Source organism: Salvelinus alpinus, chromosome 14 (assembly GCF_045679555.1).
Source record: "Salvelinus alpinus chromosome 14, SLU_Salpinus.1, whole genome shotgun sequence".
Taxonomy (NCBI): domain Eukaryota; kingdom Metazoa; phylum Chordata; class Actinopteri; order Salmoniformes; family Salmonidae; genus Salvelinus; species Salvelinus alpinus.
In genome coordinates this window covers 35,217,073-35,234,363 of record NC_092099.1, presented here as the reverse complement: position 1 = coordinate 35,234,363, position 17,291 = coordinate 35,217,073, and the positions used below count along the sequence as shown (strand labels likewise).

The 17,291-nt window shown below is 45.1% G+C and overlaps 1 protein-coding gene across 1 annotated transcript in view; it reads right to left on the bottom strand.

The window, feature by feature from the left end:
- The window catches only part of LOC139538850 (leucine-rich repeat and calponin homology domain-containing protein 1-like), a 92,102-nt gene that overhangs the window by 24,943 nt on the left and 49,868 nt on the right, over positions 1 to 17,291 (bottom strand). The window contains exons 3-9 of the mRNA XM_071341339.1: positions 16,243 to 16,369; positions 15,656 to 15,761; positions 13,402 to 13,538; positions 13,109 to 13,239; positions 7,101 to 7,188; positions 6,350 to 6,455; positions 1,512 to 1,642 (exon numbers count right to left, since the gene is read on the bottom strand). Coding sequence (XP_071197440.1) covers positions 1,512 to 1,642; positions 6,350 to 6,455; positions 7,101 to 7,188; positions 13,109 to 13,239; positions 13,402 to 13,538; positions 15,656 to 15,761; positions 16,243 to 16,369 — 826 coding nt within the window. The remainder of the gene's footprint in view (positions 1 to 1,511; positions 1,643 to 6,349; positions 6,456 to 7,100; positions 7,189 to 13,108; positions 13,240 to 13,401; positions 13,539 to 15,655; positions 15,762 to 16,242; positions 16,370 to 17,291) is intronic.

The window sequence follows — 17,291 nt, the reverse complement described above, 5'->3', positions numbered from 1 at the left end:
TAGAGCAGAATACCCAGTAATTATCAACCCTTCCATAACAAAGCCATCACCTACAAAGAGATGAACCTGGAGAAGAGTCCCCTAAGCAAGCTGGTCCTGGGGCTCTGTTAACAAACAAAAACAGACTCCACATAGCCCTGAACAGCAACACAATTAGACCCAACCAAATCATGAGAAAACAAAAAGTTAATTACTTGACACATTGGAAAGAATTCACCCTAAAAACTGAGCAAACTAGAATGCTATTTGGCCCTAAACAGAGAGTACACAGTGGCAGAATACCTGACCACTGTGACTGACCCAAAACTAAGGAACGCCTTGACTATGTACAGACTTAGTGAAATTAGTCTTGCTATTGAGAGAGGCCGCCGTAGGCAGACCTGGTTCTCAAGAGAAGACAGGCTATGTGCACACTCCCCACAAATTGAGGTAGAAACTGAGCTGCACTTCCTTAACCTCCTGCCAAATGTATGACCATAGAGAAACATATTTCCCTCAGATTACAAAGAATTTGAGAACAAATCCAATTTTGATAAACTCCCATATCTACTGTATTAGGTGAAATACCCGCGTGCCATCACAGCAGCAATATTTGTGACCTGTTGCCACAAGAAAAGGGAAACCAGTGAAGAAAACCATTGTAAATACAACCCATATTTATGTTTATTATTTTCCCTTTTGTACTTTAACTATCTACACATCAGTACAACACTGTATATAGACATAATATGACATTTGAAATGTCTTTATTCTTTTGGATCTTTTGGGAGTGTAATGTTTACTGTTAATTTCTGATTGTTTATTTAACATTTGTTTATTATCTATTTCACTTCATTTGGCAAATGTAAACATATGTTTCCCATACCAATAAATCCCTTTGAATTAAATTGAATTGATAGACAGACAGAGAATAAAAGAGGGAGAATGGGTTACCCTGGCGTGGAATTGCCCTTTTCCTTTTGTTAAAAACACAAACTCTTTCATTATTTACAGCACAGCCATTACCCTATGAATCTTTCACAATACAGACAGCCTTAATGGACGTCATACTGTAGTGTATAACAGGGTGCATTATTCGCTTAGTAACAGCTCCAGAGTCAGCCGAGAGACAGCTACACTCTTGGGGAAAAAGGTGCTATCTAGAACCTAAAAGGGTTCTTCGGATGTCCCCATAGGAGAACATTTGAAGAACCCTTTTTGGTTCCAGGTAGAACTCTTTTGCGTTCCATCTCGAACCCTTACCACAGAGGGTTCCACATGGAAGCAAATAGAGTTGTACCTGGAACCATCCTTTGAGGACAGCCAAATAACCTTTTTGGAACCCTTTTTTCTAAGAGTGCAGCTCATAATGGCTTCAGCTCATAAATATCAGTTATTAAAGGCAGAGTTAAACCTAAATGTCAAAATGGGTGAATTCAGCACGTTGCTCGCCTAAGTCACTTTAAACCAAGTATTTCAGTGAGTGAGTGAGACAGAGAGACAGAGCGACAGAGAGAGAGAGAGGCCCTTGCCTTGATGTAGCTGCGGAAGCGGTTGCTGAGAGCCGAAGAGGAGTCTCTGTAGCCTAACTGTTCCTTCAGGTCTTTCAGGGCCTCTGTTGGGCTCTCCTCTATCAGTTGCACCCCGTCCCCGTGGGGGTCCGCTACAGGGGGGCAGACATTAAGGTCAGAAGTTAGAGGTCAGGTCAGAGAATGTCACATTTCAAAGGCATTTACTGTATGGAGACACAGTCGCATATATACGATGACCAATTCCAATATTGTGTTTGATCGCTTGTTTATGGGATTTGGTTAGAACAACATTACAACTGTACTCTATATAAAATTATAAACTGGGTGGTTCAAGACCTGAATGCTGATTGGCTGAAAGCCGTGGAATACCATGGGTATGACAAAAAACAGTTTTTTTTTTTACTGCTCTAATTACGTTGCTAACCAGTTTATAATAGAAATAACGCACCTTGGGGGTTTGTGGTGCACGGCTACTCCATGTTGCGCCATGCATAAGAACAGCCCGTAGCCATGGTACACTACATGCCCAAAAGTATGTGGACACCTGCTCGTTGAACATCTAATTTCAAAATGATGGTCATTTATATGGAGTTGGTCCGCTCTTTGCTGCTATAACAGTCTCCACTCTTCTGGGAAGGCTTTCCACTACATGTTGGAACATTGCTGCGGGGACTTGCTTCCATTCAGCCACAAGAGCATTAGTGAGGTCGGGCCCTGATGTTGGGCGATTAGGCATGGCTCACAGTTGACATTCCAATTCATCCCACGAGGGCATTGTCATGCTGAAACGGAAAGAGCCTTCCCCAAACTGTTGCCACAAAGTTAGAAGCACAGAATCGTCTAGAATGTCATTGATATACATATCCCTATAGATATCCCTTCACTGGAACTAAGGGGCCTTGCCCGAACCATGAAAAACAGCCCCAGACCATTATTCCTCCTCCACCAAACTTTACTATTGGCACTATGCATTCGGGCAGGTTCGTCCGTCGGACTGCCAGATGGTGAAGCACGATTCATCACTCCAGAGAATGCATTTCCACTGCTCCAGAGTCCAATGGCGGTGAGCTTTACACCACTCCAGCCGACGCTTGGCATTCCACATGGTGATCTATCTTAGGATTGTGTGCGACTGCTCGACCACGGAAACCCATTTCATGAAGCTTCAGTTCTTGTGCTGACGTTGCTTCCAGAGGCAGACTGGAACTCAATAGTGAGGGTTGCAACCGAGGACAGACAATGTTTACGCGATACGCGCTTCAGCACTCACCAGTCCCGTTCTGTGAGCTTGTGTGGCCTACCACTTCATGGCTGAGCCGTTGTTGCTCCTAGACGTTTCCACTTCACAATAACAGCACTTACAGTTGAACGGGGCAGCTCTAGCAGGGCAGAAACTTGACAAACTGACTTGTTGGAAAGGTGCATCCTATGACGGTGTCATGTTGAAAGTCACTGAGCTCTTCAGTAAGGCCATTCTACTGCCAATGTTTGTCTATTGAGAATGCATGGCTGTGTGCTCAATTTTATACACCTGTCAGCAACGGGTGTGGCTGAAATAGCCGAATCCACTAATTTGAAGAGGTGTCCACATACTTCTGTATATATTGGTCATATACCACAAAACCCTCAAGGTTCTTTATTTGAGCTGTTCTTTCCATAATATGGATTTGGTATTTTACCAAATAGGGCTAACTTCTGTATACCACCTTTATCTTGTCACAACACAACTGATTGGCTCAAAAGCATCAAGAAGGAAAGAAATTCCACAAATTAACTTTTATCAAGGCACACCTGTTAATTGAAATGCATTCCAGGTGACTACCTCATGAAGCTGGTTGAGAGAATGCCAAGATTGTGCAAAGTTGTCATCAAGGCAAAGGGTGGCTACTTTGAAGAATCTCAAATATAAAATATATTTTGATTTGTTTATTTTATTTATTTAACCTTTATTTAACTGGGCAAGTCAGTTAAGAACAAATTCTTATTTACAATGACGGCCTAGGAACAGTTTAACACTTGTTTGGTTACTACATGATTCCATATTATTGTTATTTCATAGTTTTGATGTCTTCACTATTATTCTACAATGTAGAACATTTTTTTAAATAAAGAAAAACCCTGGAATGAGTAGGTGTGTCCAAACTTTTGACTGGTACTGTATATCGTTTTTTTGGTCTTTTTTATCATTTGGGTTTATCAGAGTTCTGCTGTAGGATTTAACTCATGGTCTAGAAACCTTTCCCTCTATTTTCTGCCTGCCTCTCTGCCTCTCTCTCTCTCTGCCTCTCACTCACTGCCACTCTGCCTCTCACTCTCTGCCACTCTGCCTCTCACTCTCTGCCTGCCACTCTGCCTCTCACTCTCTGCCTGCCACTCTGCCTCTCACTCTCTGCCTGCCACTCTCCCTCTCACTCTCTGCCTGCCACTCTCCCTCTCACTCTCTGCCTGCCACCATCCCTCTCACTCTCTGCCTGCCACTCTCCCTCTCACTCTCTGCCTGCCACTCTCCCTCTCACTCTCTGCCTGCCACTCTGCCTCTCACTCTCTGCCTGCCACTCTGCCTCTCACTCTCTGCCTGCCACTCTCTGCCTGCCACTCTGCCTCTCACTCTCTGCCTGCCACTCTGCCTCTCACTCTCTGCCTGCCACTCTCCCTCTCACTCTCTGCCTGCCACTCTGCCTCTCACTCACTGCCACTCTGCCTCTCACTCTCTGCCACTCTGCCTCTCACTCTCTGCCTGCCACTCTGCCTCTCACTCTCTGCCTGCCACTCTGCCTCTCACTCTCTGCCTGCCACTCTGCCTCTCACTCTCTGCCTGCCACTCTCCCTCTCACTCTCTGCCTGCCACTCTGCCTCTCACTCTCTGCCTGCCACTCTCCCTCTCACTCTCTGCCTGCCACTCTCCCTCTCACTCTCTGCCTGCCACTCTCCCTCTCCCTCTCTGCCTGCCACTCTGCCTCTCACTCTCTGCCTGCCACTCTCCCTCTCACTCTCTGCCTGCCACTCTGCCTCTCACTCTCTGCCTGCCACTCTCCCTCTCCCTCTCTGCCTGCCACTCTGCCTCTCACTCTCTGCCTGCCACTCTGCCTCTCACTCTCTGCCTGCCACTCTCCCTCTCACTCTCTGCCTGCCACTCTGCCTGCCACTCTGCCTGCCACTCTGCCTGCCTCACTCTCTCTGCCTGCCTGCCTCTCTCTGCCTGCCTGCCTCTCTCTGCCTGCCTGCCTCTCTCTGCCTGCCTGCCTCTCTCTGCCTGCCTGCCTCTCTCTGCCTGCCTGCCTCTCTCTGCCTGCCTGCCTCTCTCTGCCTGCCTCTCTCTGCCTGCCTCTCTCTGACATGATTGAGAGAGTTCAAGGTGGTCTATTAATAACCAGTCTTCTGGTCCGGGAGTGAAGGTCTACAGAGAATCCATCAGAGCTCTGCTAATATAACAGCCCAGATACTCTGACAACTCTGGATAGAGGTAGCTGTATTCTGCTGTCCGCTACTTTATTTTACAGTATGGATGAATACAACCTTTTTGTATCAGGCCCTTGTCTTCCAATCCATTAGAGGATTTAGGGACTAAAAGGGGACGAACCCCAACTCTTCTTATCTAAGTCAGTCTGATTTAGCCTGCCGTTTAACACACACATTGTGAAATTCTTACGACACACTCCACCTTCACTTTCAACGCCATTCCCACCCAGTCTGAGGCCCGCCAGCCTATCAGTGACCCACTCCCAGACTACTCCCTGGTTGTGCTGACATAGCCTTACTGGGGTATATCTTTATTCCCTGTCCCCACCACACACACTCATCAGAGTTTAGCCAGAGTCAACACTCCCCCAGAGCTCCCTCCATCCCTCTCAAAAACAACAATTAGGAAAAACGACCCACTGAGCCACATAGAGAGACACCATGAAGGATCCGGAAACATCTCTTATATCCCATTTCCTCCCTTTAGCACAACAGTGACAATGGTTCTATCCTCTGTTTCCTCTGGTGGCAAATAGGGACATAAACCAGAGGCCTCTCTACAGTATCTGTCTGGGCTGTGTTACTGTGTTATCCCAACCTGACAATGTCTGGCATCCGGAGAGACAGAAATTGTGCCTCACACAGGCAGCCCTGCTGGCTGTCCCCTTCTCCCATTCAGGTGGGGCTGTTATCAGGGCTGGACGGTTACTCATTGACAAACTGAGGTTGAGATATCCACACTGAGTGTCTAGTCATATGTTGGACTAGGAATCATTCAGTGGTTACTTGGTTACTTTCATTTTGTGCACATCTATCAGTTACAAATACATGTCAGTACATACAACAAGTAGGTCACATGGGAGAGAGGCTTTGTGCTGTGAGGTGTTGCTTTATTTGTTTTTTAAACCAGGTTTGCTGTTCACTTGTGCTTTATAAGATGGAAGGGAATTCCATGCACTCATGGCTCTGTATATTACTGTACATTTTCATGAATTTGTTCTGGACCCCAGGTAGCATGTCTGGTGGGGCAAGTATGTGTGTCAGTACTTTGTGTAAGTTGAGTATGCAAACAATTTGGAATATCCAACACATTAATGTTTATTATAAAAACAAAAAGTGACGCAGTCAAGTCTTTCCTCAACTCTCAGCCATATTAGCCCTCTGGGCCAGCTGCAGCTTAACTAGCTCTTTCTTTGCAGCACTTGACCATATGACTGGACAATAATCAAGATAAGATAAAACTAGAGCTTGCAGGACTTGCTTTGTGGAGTGTGGTGTCAAAAAAGTGTGTGTTTGTATGTGCGTGTGTGTGCGTGTGCGTGCGTGTGTGTGCGTGCGTGCGTGCGTGCGTGCGTGTGTGTGTGTTTGGGGGGGTTTACCTGTTAGAGCGCTGATGTGTTCGCTGGAGTCGTCTTTGCTTAGCCCCTCCTCCTCTGTGATGTGGGACATGGGGACATTGAGACTCAAGCTGTCCTCATCTGAAGGCTGAAACATCCACACAGCTCAGTTACCAGAAACACTAGCAAACATTTCTGTTCCAGAAACCAAATCAAAGCATCTCTACAACTGCTACAACGTAACCGTATGTATTTCAGTCAGAATAAGCCAAATGTTTCAGCTACAAAAAAAAGATTTCAACATACTGGTGAACAGATACTCATAATTGGGTTCTCTTCAACAACACGTCCCAAACGCGTCGTTCTAGAGAACTGTCGTGTCATACCTGACAATATCCATCTTATTCATTACTTTGATCACCACAAAACACAGTGATGTCATGGTGAACAAGTGTATATGAAAGTAAGAAAGAAAAAAAGAACAAACAAATGATAGAAAGATATCAGGCTGTGGCTGTGTGCTCAACTGAGTCCAGAGCGGCTTTGAAGAGCTGGTGACTATTCAACATCACCAGGCAGATGTGTTCTTTCTTGCATAACCTTACATTCATGTACATTTCTAAACGTTCAACTTATGACGCAAAACAAAAACAATGTTTTTTTTTTGTTTGTTAATGCATACTATAGAATACACAATGCATATGTTACACAAATACAGTATGTGCATGCATGAGTGTAAGCGTGTGCATGCATGCAAGTGAACACACACACACAAACACCCCCTTCATCCTACCTCGGTGGCAGACAGTCTCTTGTCCCCGTTGTCGCTGCCAACTCCTGAGTCAGTGTCCTGTTTCTTATTCTGGTCAATGTCCTCCGTGCTGAGAAGAGAGGGGTGAGGGTGAGAGAGAAGGATTATGGGATGGTCAGGGTCAGGAGGTAAAAAGGCACGCGGAGAAGAGAGGAAAGAGGAGAAAATGACAGATAGCAGCGTCTAATCGCTCCGATCACACAGACACAGCAGGACTGTCACTCTCTCTTTTTCTCTCGCTCTCTCTCACACACACTCAGATGCTCTCATAAACTCTCACACACACACACACACACATACACACACACACACACACACACACAGAAGCTACCTTCAAGGGAAGTGATCTACTAACGGAGTCTCCAGACAAATGAACGGTGATGTGGTCTGAGATACACTTCTCACACACACAGATGCACGCACGCACGCACGCACACACACACACACACACACACACACACACACACACACACACACACGTCTCGTTGTTTCTAGGCCACCTACATTTGCATCCCTAGGGAGCATGCTCACTGATCACTGTGAAGCATATGGCATATCTGTCCTTATCTTCATTCATATCTATCCCATTCTGGCCTCACACCTTCTCAATCATTATCATCATTCAATATACCAGTCATAAGAGAGTCCATGTGAATGTAGTTCTACTGGAACACTGGACAAGTCTGTTGGGTTCCAGTACTGTGGGTCTCTCTATGGCTGTATTATAAATAGTTCCACTGCTCTTTTCCTCTATTGCCAGTGTGTGTATGTGAGAGGGATGTGAATGTGAGTCTCTAAGCTCTCCCGGACAAAAGGAACCATTTTCCTGCCCACGCGTTGCAGTGGGGTGGGTTATAGGGGTGGGGGCTGGCATTAAAAGGGCACATTCAAGGGCCCAGGTTTCCAGTCTAGAGGCACGGTTTCGACTGCTCCTACAGTCTTGCTTTCGGTACTGCAATTTAACTGATGCCCAGCCCAGAAAGACAACTTCCATTGATGGCCACAAAGAGAAGGGAGATATGAAAATTCCTAATAAGACCTTTGTAATAATCACCTTTGTACACAAACCATCCATTGAATTATTCAAATAATTGTCATGAGGCAAAAAACATTTCCATCACCCACAGCCGAAGATATTAACATTTTATATTCATCCCATGTCTGCCATGCATTTGGATGATGTGATGTCGTCGTCGCTGCTCAAGCTGCTCCCTTTGCACGCTGAATGCTAGTGCGCATGTGATGTTGGTCCGTGTAAACCGGATGCAACCCAGATATAGACGTCCATAAATCAGCGTATGTGAACATGAGAAGATTACCTTGAAAACAACGGTCAGGCATCTTGAAGGCAGTACTGTATACCTCAGTAGACACATTACAGAACATAAGATCCTCCCTCCCTGCAAAACACTCTCATACACACAGAGAGGAAGGCTCAGCCACAGCACTAAAATGGAAAACAGACCTGGGTTCAAATACATTTGTATTTGGGTATCTGGTATTTAAAGAACTTTTTCTGTGTATTGGAGTATTTTCAAATACAAAGCCCAAAACAAGTACTTTTATTTGAGTATTTGAATGGTAATTATTATTATGTATTGTTTTGTTTATTTTTTTTTATTATTTTGTATTTTTTAGGGGGCAGATCAGCTTCCATCAATGTAATTGTCTGCATCATTTCCAATCCCCCATATATTTGTTTGTAAATATATACCATATATATAAAATATACAATGCATTCGGAAAGTGTTCAGACCATCTCCCTTTTTTCCACATTTTGTTACATTACAGCCTTATTCTAAAATTGATGAAATAACTTTTTCTTCATCAATCTACACACAATACCCCATAATAACAAAGCAAAAACAGGTTTTTAAAAATGTAAACTTATTTACATAAGTATTCAGACCCTTTCCTATGAGACTCAGAATTGAGCTCAGTTGCATTGTGTTTTCATTGATCATCCTTGAAATGTTTATACAAATTGATTGGAGTCCACCTGTGGTAAATTCAACTCATTGGACATAATTTGGAAAGGCACACACCTGTCTATATACGGTCCCACAGTTCACAGTGCATGTCAGAGCAAAAACCAAGCCATGAGGTCAAAGGAATTGTCCATAGTGTTCCGAGACAGGATTGTGTCGAGGCACAGACCTGGGGAAGGGTACCAAAAAATATCTGCACCATTGAAGGTCCCCAAGAACACATTGGCCTCCATAATTCTTAAATGGAAGAAGTTTGGAACCACCGGCCAAACTGACCAATCGGGGGAGAAGGGCCTTGGTCAGGGAGGTGACCAAGATCCCGATGGTCACTCTGAATGAGCTCCAGAGTTCCTCTGTGGAGATGGGAGAACCTTCCAGAAGGACAGCCATCTCCGCAGCACTCCACCAATCAGGCCTTTATGATAGTGTGTAAAAAGGCACTCCTCAGGCACTCCTCAGTAAAAAGGCACATGACAGCCCGCTTGAAGTTTGCCAAAGGGTACCTAATGACTCTCAGACCATGAAAAACAAGATTCTCTGGTCTGATGAAACCAAGATTGAAACTAAGAACTCTTTGGCCTGAATGCCAAGTGTCACGTCTGGAGGAAACCTGGCACCATCCCCACGGTGAAGCATAGTGGTGGCAGCATCATGCTGTGGGGATGTTTTTCAGTGGCAGGGACTGGGAGACTGGTCAGGATCGAGGGAAAGAATAACGGAGCAAAGTACAGAGAGATCCTTGATGAAAACCTGCTCCAGTGTGCTCAGGACCTCAGACTGGGGTGAAGGTTGAACTTCCAACAGGACAATGACCCTAAGCACACAGCCAAGACAATGCAGGAGTGGCTTTAGGACAAGTCTCTGAATGTCCTTGAGTGGCCCAGCCAGAGCCCGGACCTGAACCCGATCAAACATCTCTAGAGAGTCCTGAAATTAGCTGTGCAGCGATGCTCCCCATCCAACCTGACAGAGCTTGAGAGGATCTGCAGAGAAGAATGGGTGAAACTCCCCAAATACAGGTGTGCCAAGCTTGTAGCGTCATACCCAGGCACTTGTCATCTCCCGTCTGGATTACTGCAACTCGCTGTTGGCTGGGCTCCCTGCCTGTGCCATTAAACCCCTACAACTCATCCAGAACGCCGCAGCCCGTCTGGTGTTCAACTTTCCCAAGTTCTCTCACGTCACCCCGCTCCTCCGCTCTCTCCACTGGCTTCCAGTTGAAGCTCGCATCCGCTACAAGACCATGGTGCTTGCCTACGGAGCTGTGAGGGGAACGGCACCTCCGTACCTTCAGGCTCTGATCAGGCCCTACACCCAAACAAGGGCACTGCGTTCATCCACCTCTGGCCTGCTCGCCTCCCTACCTCTGAGGAAGTACAGTTCCCGCTCAGCCCAGTCAAAACTGTTCGCTGCTCTGGCACCCCAATGGTGGAACAAACTCCCTCACGACGCCAGGTCAGCGGAGTCAATCACCACCTTCCGGAGACACCTGAAACCCCACCTCTAAGGAATACCTAGGATAGGATAAAGTAATCCTTCTAACCCCCCCCCTTAAAAGAGTTAGATGCACTATTGTAAAGTGGTTGTTCCACTGGATATCATAAGGTGAATGCACCAATTTGTAAGTCGCTCTGGATAAGAGCGTCTGCTAAATGACTTAAATGTAAATGTAAATGTAAATACCCAAGAGGACTCGAGGCTGTAATCGCTGCCAAAGGTGCTTCAACAAAGTTCTGAGTAAAGGGTCTGAATACTTATGTAAATGTGAAATTTCAGTTAAAAATATATATATAAACCTTCGGGGCCTCCCGAGTAGCGCAGCGGTCTGAGACGTCACTACACAACCGGGTTCGATCCCGGGCTGTATCAAAACCTGGCCGTGATTCGGAGACCCATAGGGCGGCGCACAATTGGCCCAGCATCGACCAGGTTAGGGGAGGGTTTTGCTGGGGGGAGCTTAACTTGGCTCATCGCGCTCTAGCGACTCCTTGTGGTAGGCCGGGCCCCTGCCAGGTGAACTCAGTGTTTCCTCCGACACATTGGTGCGGCTGGCTTCCGGGTTAAGTGGACGGGTGTTAAGAAGCGCGGTTTGGCGGATCATGTTTCGAAAGAGGCATGACTCGACCTTCGCCTCCCGAGCCCGTTGGGGAGATGAGACAAGATCGCAAAAACCATCAATCGCTACGATGAAACTAGCTCTCATGAGGGCCACGACAGGAAAGGAAGACCCAGAGTTACCTCTGCTGCAGAGAATAAGTTCATTAGAGTTAACCGTACCTCAGATTGCAGCCAAAATAAATGCTTCACAGAGTTCAAGTAACAGACACATCTCAAAATTAGCTGTTCAGAGGAGACTGTGTGAATCAGGCCTTCATTTATTTAGAATTGAAGGCACACTTAACCAGTATCGCTACCACAGCATTCTGCAGCGATACGCCATCCCATCTTGTTTTCTCTTAGTGGGACTATCATTTGTTTTTCAACAGGACAATGACCCAATACACCTACAGGCTGTGTAAGGGCTATTTGACCAAGAAGGAGAGTGATGGAGTGCTGCATCAGATGACCTGGCCTCCCCAATCACCCGAACTCAATCCAATTGAGATAGTTTAGGATGAGTTGGACTGCAGAGTGAAGGAAAAGCAGCCAAGAAGTGCTCAGCATATGTGGGAACTCCTTCAAGACTGTTGGAAAAGCGTTCCAGGTGAAGCTGGTTGAGAGAATGCCAAGAGTGTGCAAAGCTGTCATCAAGGCAAAGGATGGCTACTATGAAGAATCTCAAATATACAATATATTTTGATTTGTTTTACACTTTTTTGGTTACTACATGATTCCATATGTGTTGATGTCTTCACTATTATTCTACAATGTAGAAAATAGTAAAAAAATAAAGAGAAACCCTGTAATGAGATGCTGTGTCCAAACTTTTGACTGGTGCTGTACATTTTTTATATATATTTTCCATTATTATTTACCCCTAACCCTACCATCCATCCCCTAATTGGAGTAAACTAATGCACAACAACTCTTAGTCATCTAATCTTCTACTTCCAGCTTTTACATACTATATACATTTTACTGACACAGTATAGTTTACAATTGTTATCTTTTGTTTGTTTGTAGTCCCATCCTTCAGCTCCACTCAACCCCTCCCATCTATCTCTGAAGACCATCGAGTTTTGATTTCTATTTGCCATATCTTTTTCAACTGTGCTGTGATGTTTCACAAAAGTTCTGAACCTTTCTATCTCATAGATTCTACATATTGTAAATTAAAGATACATTTTTTTGCTAAGAGTATTATTATATTATTAATCGAATGACTATGACTTTTTAAATCACCCAGCAGTGCTATTTGCAGAGTTAGCTCCGGGTAAATGTTGCAATTCTTCTGCCATTCTTGAACCTGCGACCAAAAACAAGCTACATATGGACAGTACCAAAACAAATGATCTAATGATTCTGTTTCTTCGCAACAAAATCTGCAGAGCTGGGATGGTTGTATCCCCCATATATATAACATTATATTAGTTGCAAGACTTTTGTATAATCATTTAAATTGAAAAACTAAGTTTTATCTGGTGTATTAGTTCATGGTTAGTTGAATGGTTATTTGTAAAAACCAAATAGTCTGACAAATTGTATTTGACAATCTTCAAATACTTATTTCAAATACTATTTTCAAACACCTGGGTTAAATGCATGGGAGTGTATATGCGTCAGTGTATTTGAGTATTTCAATATACTTTCAAAGTGCATTTCCAAATACATTTTAATGTTCAACTACCTGTCTTTTCAAATAAAATATATCTGAATACCTACTTCAAATGTATATGAAAGTAATTGAGACACTTGAAATAGTATTTGAACCCAGGTCTGATGGAGAATCTGGCACAATACACAGTGGTAAATCAGTGGTCCTGGAGAGCCAAAGTGTGTGCAGGCTTTTGAACCAGCCCAGCACTAACAGTTGCCTCCGTTAGGGTTGGCATAGCAACTCACCTGCCGGTGGCGGGTCGTGATAGGCTGAGGCGCTCCATGACAGGCAGGTAGAGAGAATCAGGCATCTTGTCACTTCGACATGCCTCGATGCTCAGGTACTTAAATATGTGAACTTTGCCTTTCATGCAGATCTAGAAAACAGATCATCAGTGGGTGAATTAGAGCAAGTAGATGACAGATACAAAAGTAGAAGGTACACAAATAGCAGAACACAGAGACGTATGATGAATGCTATATTCCATTGCTCCGTATGTCATGCAAAGCTGTGGAGACAGCCGTAGCCCCAGACCGACCTGTGCAGGGGGGCTCTGTAGGGGGTTGTTCTCCAGCTGTAGGTTCTGGAGCTGGGCCATCTTCCTGTAGCTCACTGGGATGGTAGACACCTTGTTACAGGAAAAGTCAAACTTCACCAGGGGAAGCTCCGCCAAGTCTGAGGGACGAACACACAGTCCCTAGAGTTAGAGGAGTAATTGTTGTTGTGTGTGTGTGTGTGTGTGTGTGTGTGTGTGTGTGTGTGTGTGTGTGTGTGTGTGTGTGTGTGTGTGTGTGTGTGTGTGTGTGTGTGTGTGTGTGTGTGTGTGTGTTTGTTTGTGCACTGGGATCATCAGACAGAACTTTTCCCCACTAAAAACCCACAGAGCCCAGCAGAGGCAGCCCTGATACTTCAAGACTCCCTCAATGCCAAAGTTCGGCTAACGTGGACCTTGCCAAAAGTTAAAAATAAACTGGAGGAACGTATCCTAGGCGCTAAGCTCAGCACAAACCACTATGACCCAGTCAATATGAGAGAAGAGACAATGTTAGGAAACAGAAGAAAACCACAGACTTACATTGGAAAATACTGATAAAATAAATAGCAGCTATTAGGCTGGGTGTAACTGGTGTAGCTTTGTCGTATCACATGCATTTTATGGGAAAAATGGGACAAAGTATTCCTGAAATCAGATAGATAGAGAAAATAGACAGTGAGAGGTCAATGACAGAGAGTGAGAAAGAGTGAGAGAGAGTAACAGAGAAATAGTAACAAAGACAGAGCGAGAGAGTCTCAGCAATTGTGTGCCAGCAACACATTCCCCAAGAGGTCGTAATTCAAGCAAAACAATTATGACTTTATCTCTCTGACAACCTTTTCAAATTAAAATCCCTCTGAGACGACAGAGATAATCTTAGCTGGGAGGCCATGAAGGAGAGCCCCAAATATTATTTTTAAAACCAACCAGCAGAGTACACTACTTCTCTTAATTAGCTGAAATGAGAAAGTCTCGTACGTCCTCTTCCCTCAAGGTCACCCCTTAGAATAACTTCTATGAGGGATTTTTTTTACCATCATTCAGTATAACAAGGGGGAAATCTCAACAATATTTTCATCATCCATATCACCTACTGTATAGGTAACAACAAAAAAACAACAAAGAAACACTTTTTGGCAGGTCAACTACAATCATTTTGTGCTTTGATGGCCCAGCTAGGGGGTCTCTCCAAAATACATTTAAGGAGTGATGCCCCAAAAGTTCAACAAACAATCTAAAACTATATTTCCCAACATCCCCCATCCTCCCCAGGGCTCTCGTCCAATGCCCTGTCTCCACTCCTGTCCTCCACCCATGGGATCATCCATATCACCTACTGTATAGGTAACAACAAAAAAACAACAAAGAAACACTTTTTGGCAGGTCAACTACAATCATTTTGTGCTTTGATGGCCCAGCTAGGGGGTCTCTCCAAAATACATTTAAGGAGTGATGCCCCAAAAGTTCAACAAACAATCTAAAACTATATTTCCCAACATCCCCCATCCTCCCCAGGGCTCTCGTCCAATGCCCTGTCTCCACTCCTGTCCTCCACCCATGGGAGTCGAGCCGCCTGGCCAGATCCAAGCTCATCAATCAAACCCAGAGAGGATAGATGGAGCATCTGCAGCATGATCAGAAATCACAGACTGTAAATCTACAACAGAGACGCAGCCGGGGAAAATATGTAGGAAGAATGTTCAGAATAATACTCGTCCACCATTCAGACAACGAGAGGTTGCCAGGTTCTGACAGACGATGGGCGGCATCTCTGGGACTTAGAGAGCTCTCCTGTCACATATGTATTTTATTCTATAGCAGTGTTTCCCAACTCCAGTCCTTCAGTACCCCCAACAGCACACCTTTTTGTTGTAGCCCCGGACAGGCACACCTGATTCAACTTGTCAACCTATCATCAAGCCCTCAATGAGCACACATTTTCTGAGGGCTACAACAAAAATGTGTGCTGTTGGAGGTACTTAAGGACTGGAGTTGGGAAACACTGCTCTGCTAGACATCTCAACTCACAAAGATTAGTACTGCTCAATACCCCTGGGCCATGAGACATACCTGGAGACTGGATCATAGACACCATAAATCTGTCTTAGACACAGACACAGTTATTGTAGATCTGTCTGGCTCTTATTTGGCTGGGCTTGCAATACAGCATGGAGTAGATTGATATTTTCTAGACGCACCTGTGGAAGTTTTCCTGTTCACAAGAGTTTAACCTCTTGTGAACAGAGGTTAAACTCACCTTCAGGAAGGACACAGAGCAGGTTCCTGCGGACGTTGAGTTCTCGGAGGGCCTTGAGTCGGCCGATGTGACGGGGCAGAGCAGTGATCTCATTACAGCTCACATCCTGTAGGGGGCACAACGCACAGCGTTAACTCAAACACATATATCACTTTCTGGTGCGTGTGCAGGATTTTGGTAACTAATCAAGGTAATGATGAGCAGCAGATTAGTAGAATCAGGTGTGTTAGAGAAGGTCTGGTCTGTAAACCCAGTAGCTCTCCAGGAGGATGGTTGGTCACCCCTGGTGTACAGAAGCTATGGTAAGGGGTTTATGTGGCTCATGACACATCCCTATTACAGCCACACTGCTTCCTATTCCACTGGTCTAGCCTGTCTCCTCACATGGAGTCAAACAAAGTCTCCACTCCTCCCCTGTTTCCTGTTTGCAGGCAGCGCTTGCTCCATTAGGGCTGGTTCCATTCATTTCACCCCTCAGTGAAGAACAGTACAGTTACGTAAGGCTAAGCTTGGCCAGGAACTCACACAGGAAACTAAGAGCTGAGTCTGACACTGGCATTTAGAGGGAGAGAGAGAGAAAGTCTTACCAGCTCCATGAGGCTCCTGAGCTGACCGATGGCCTCAGGTATACACACCAGCTTGTTGTTGCTGGCATTGAGGACTCGTAGGGGCAACCCACACAGGCAGGCTGGCAGAGCACACAGCTGGTTCCGACTGTGAATACACACAGCTATATATTATTACACACAGCCTGGGACAGCATGACGACTGACACTGAGAGATGCAGATCAGAGAGAGATGAATGGGATGTCCAGAGTGTCACCCATCTAGAGCTGACAAAGATCCATGTGGATGGAAACTTCAATAAAGGTGTCAGATGAGATGTGTGTTGGACCTTATTCATGGATATATCCAATGGGAGGAAGACTTGTTAAGCAGCTTTTGTTTACATAGGAAAATAGACATTTTAATATTTTATAAACCAATTCAACTTAAGAGGGAGAAGGCAAAGAGCACTATCTGCATTGTAACAATGTGTTGTGGACCGATCCACTGAGCGGGTCGCCACCACCAGCCAAAAGGAGGAGTGGTCCAAGTGGTCCAAGAACGAGGGGTGTTTTAGCTCTTCGGTCATGCCCGCTTGAGTGTGATTTCTCTGTTGGGATGTGGGAAGGTGAGCAGAGGTGAGGGTTTAGGGGTATGTCAGGTATGGACACTCAATGCTATGGGTTGTCTCTACTATGTATGCTGCTGGGGGGGAGCAGGATAACTTAAATAGCCATTCCTTATGTTCAGGTCGCATTGGCTTTCAGTCGGTCAGTTAGCCAGTCAGTCAATAGGCCTACGTTGTCTGTAGCGTAGACTCAACAAGGAACACTATTTGGCTATGACGCGAGGCGCTGTAGTAGTAACGGGACCCCCTGTGGTCCCGTGTGGCTCAGTTGGTAGAGCATGGCGCTTGCAACGCCAGGGTTGTGGGTTCATTCCCCACGGGGGGACCAGGATGAATATGTATGAACTTTCCAATTTGTAAGTCGCTCTGGATAAGAGCGTCTGCTAAATGACTTAAATGTAAATGTAAATGTGTTGCATAATGGTATTCATATTTACATTACACGAGTCAGTGAGTCAGTGT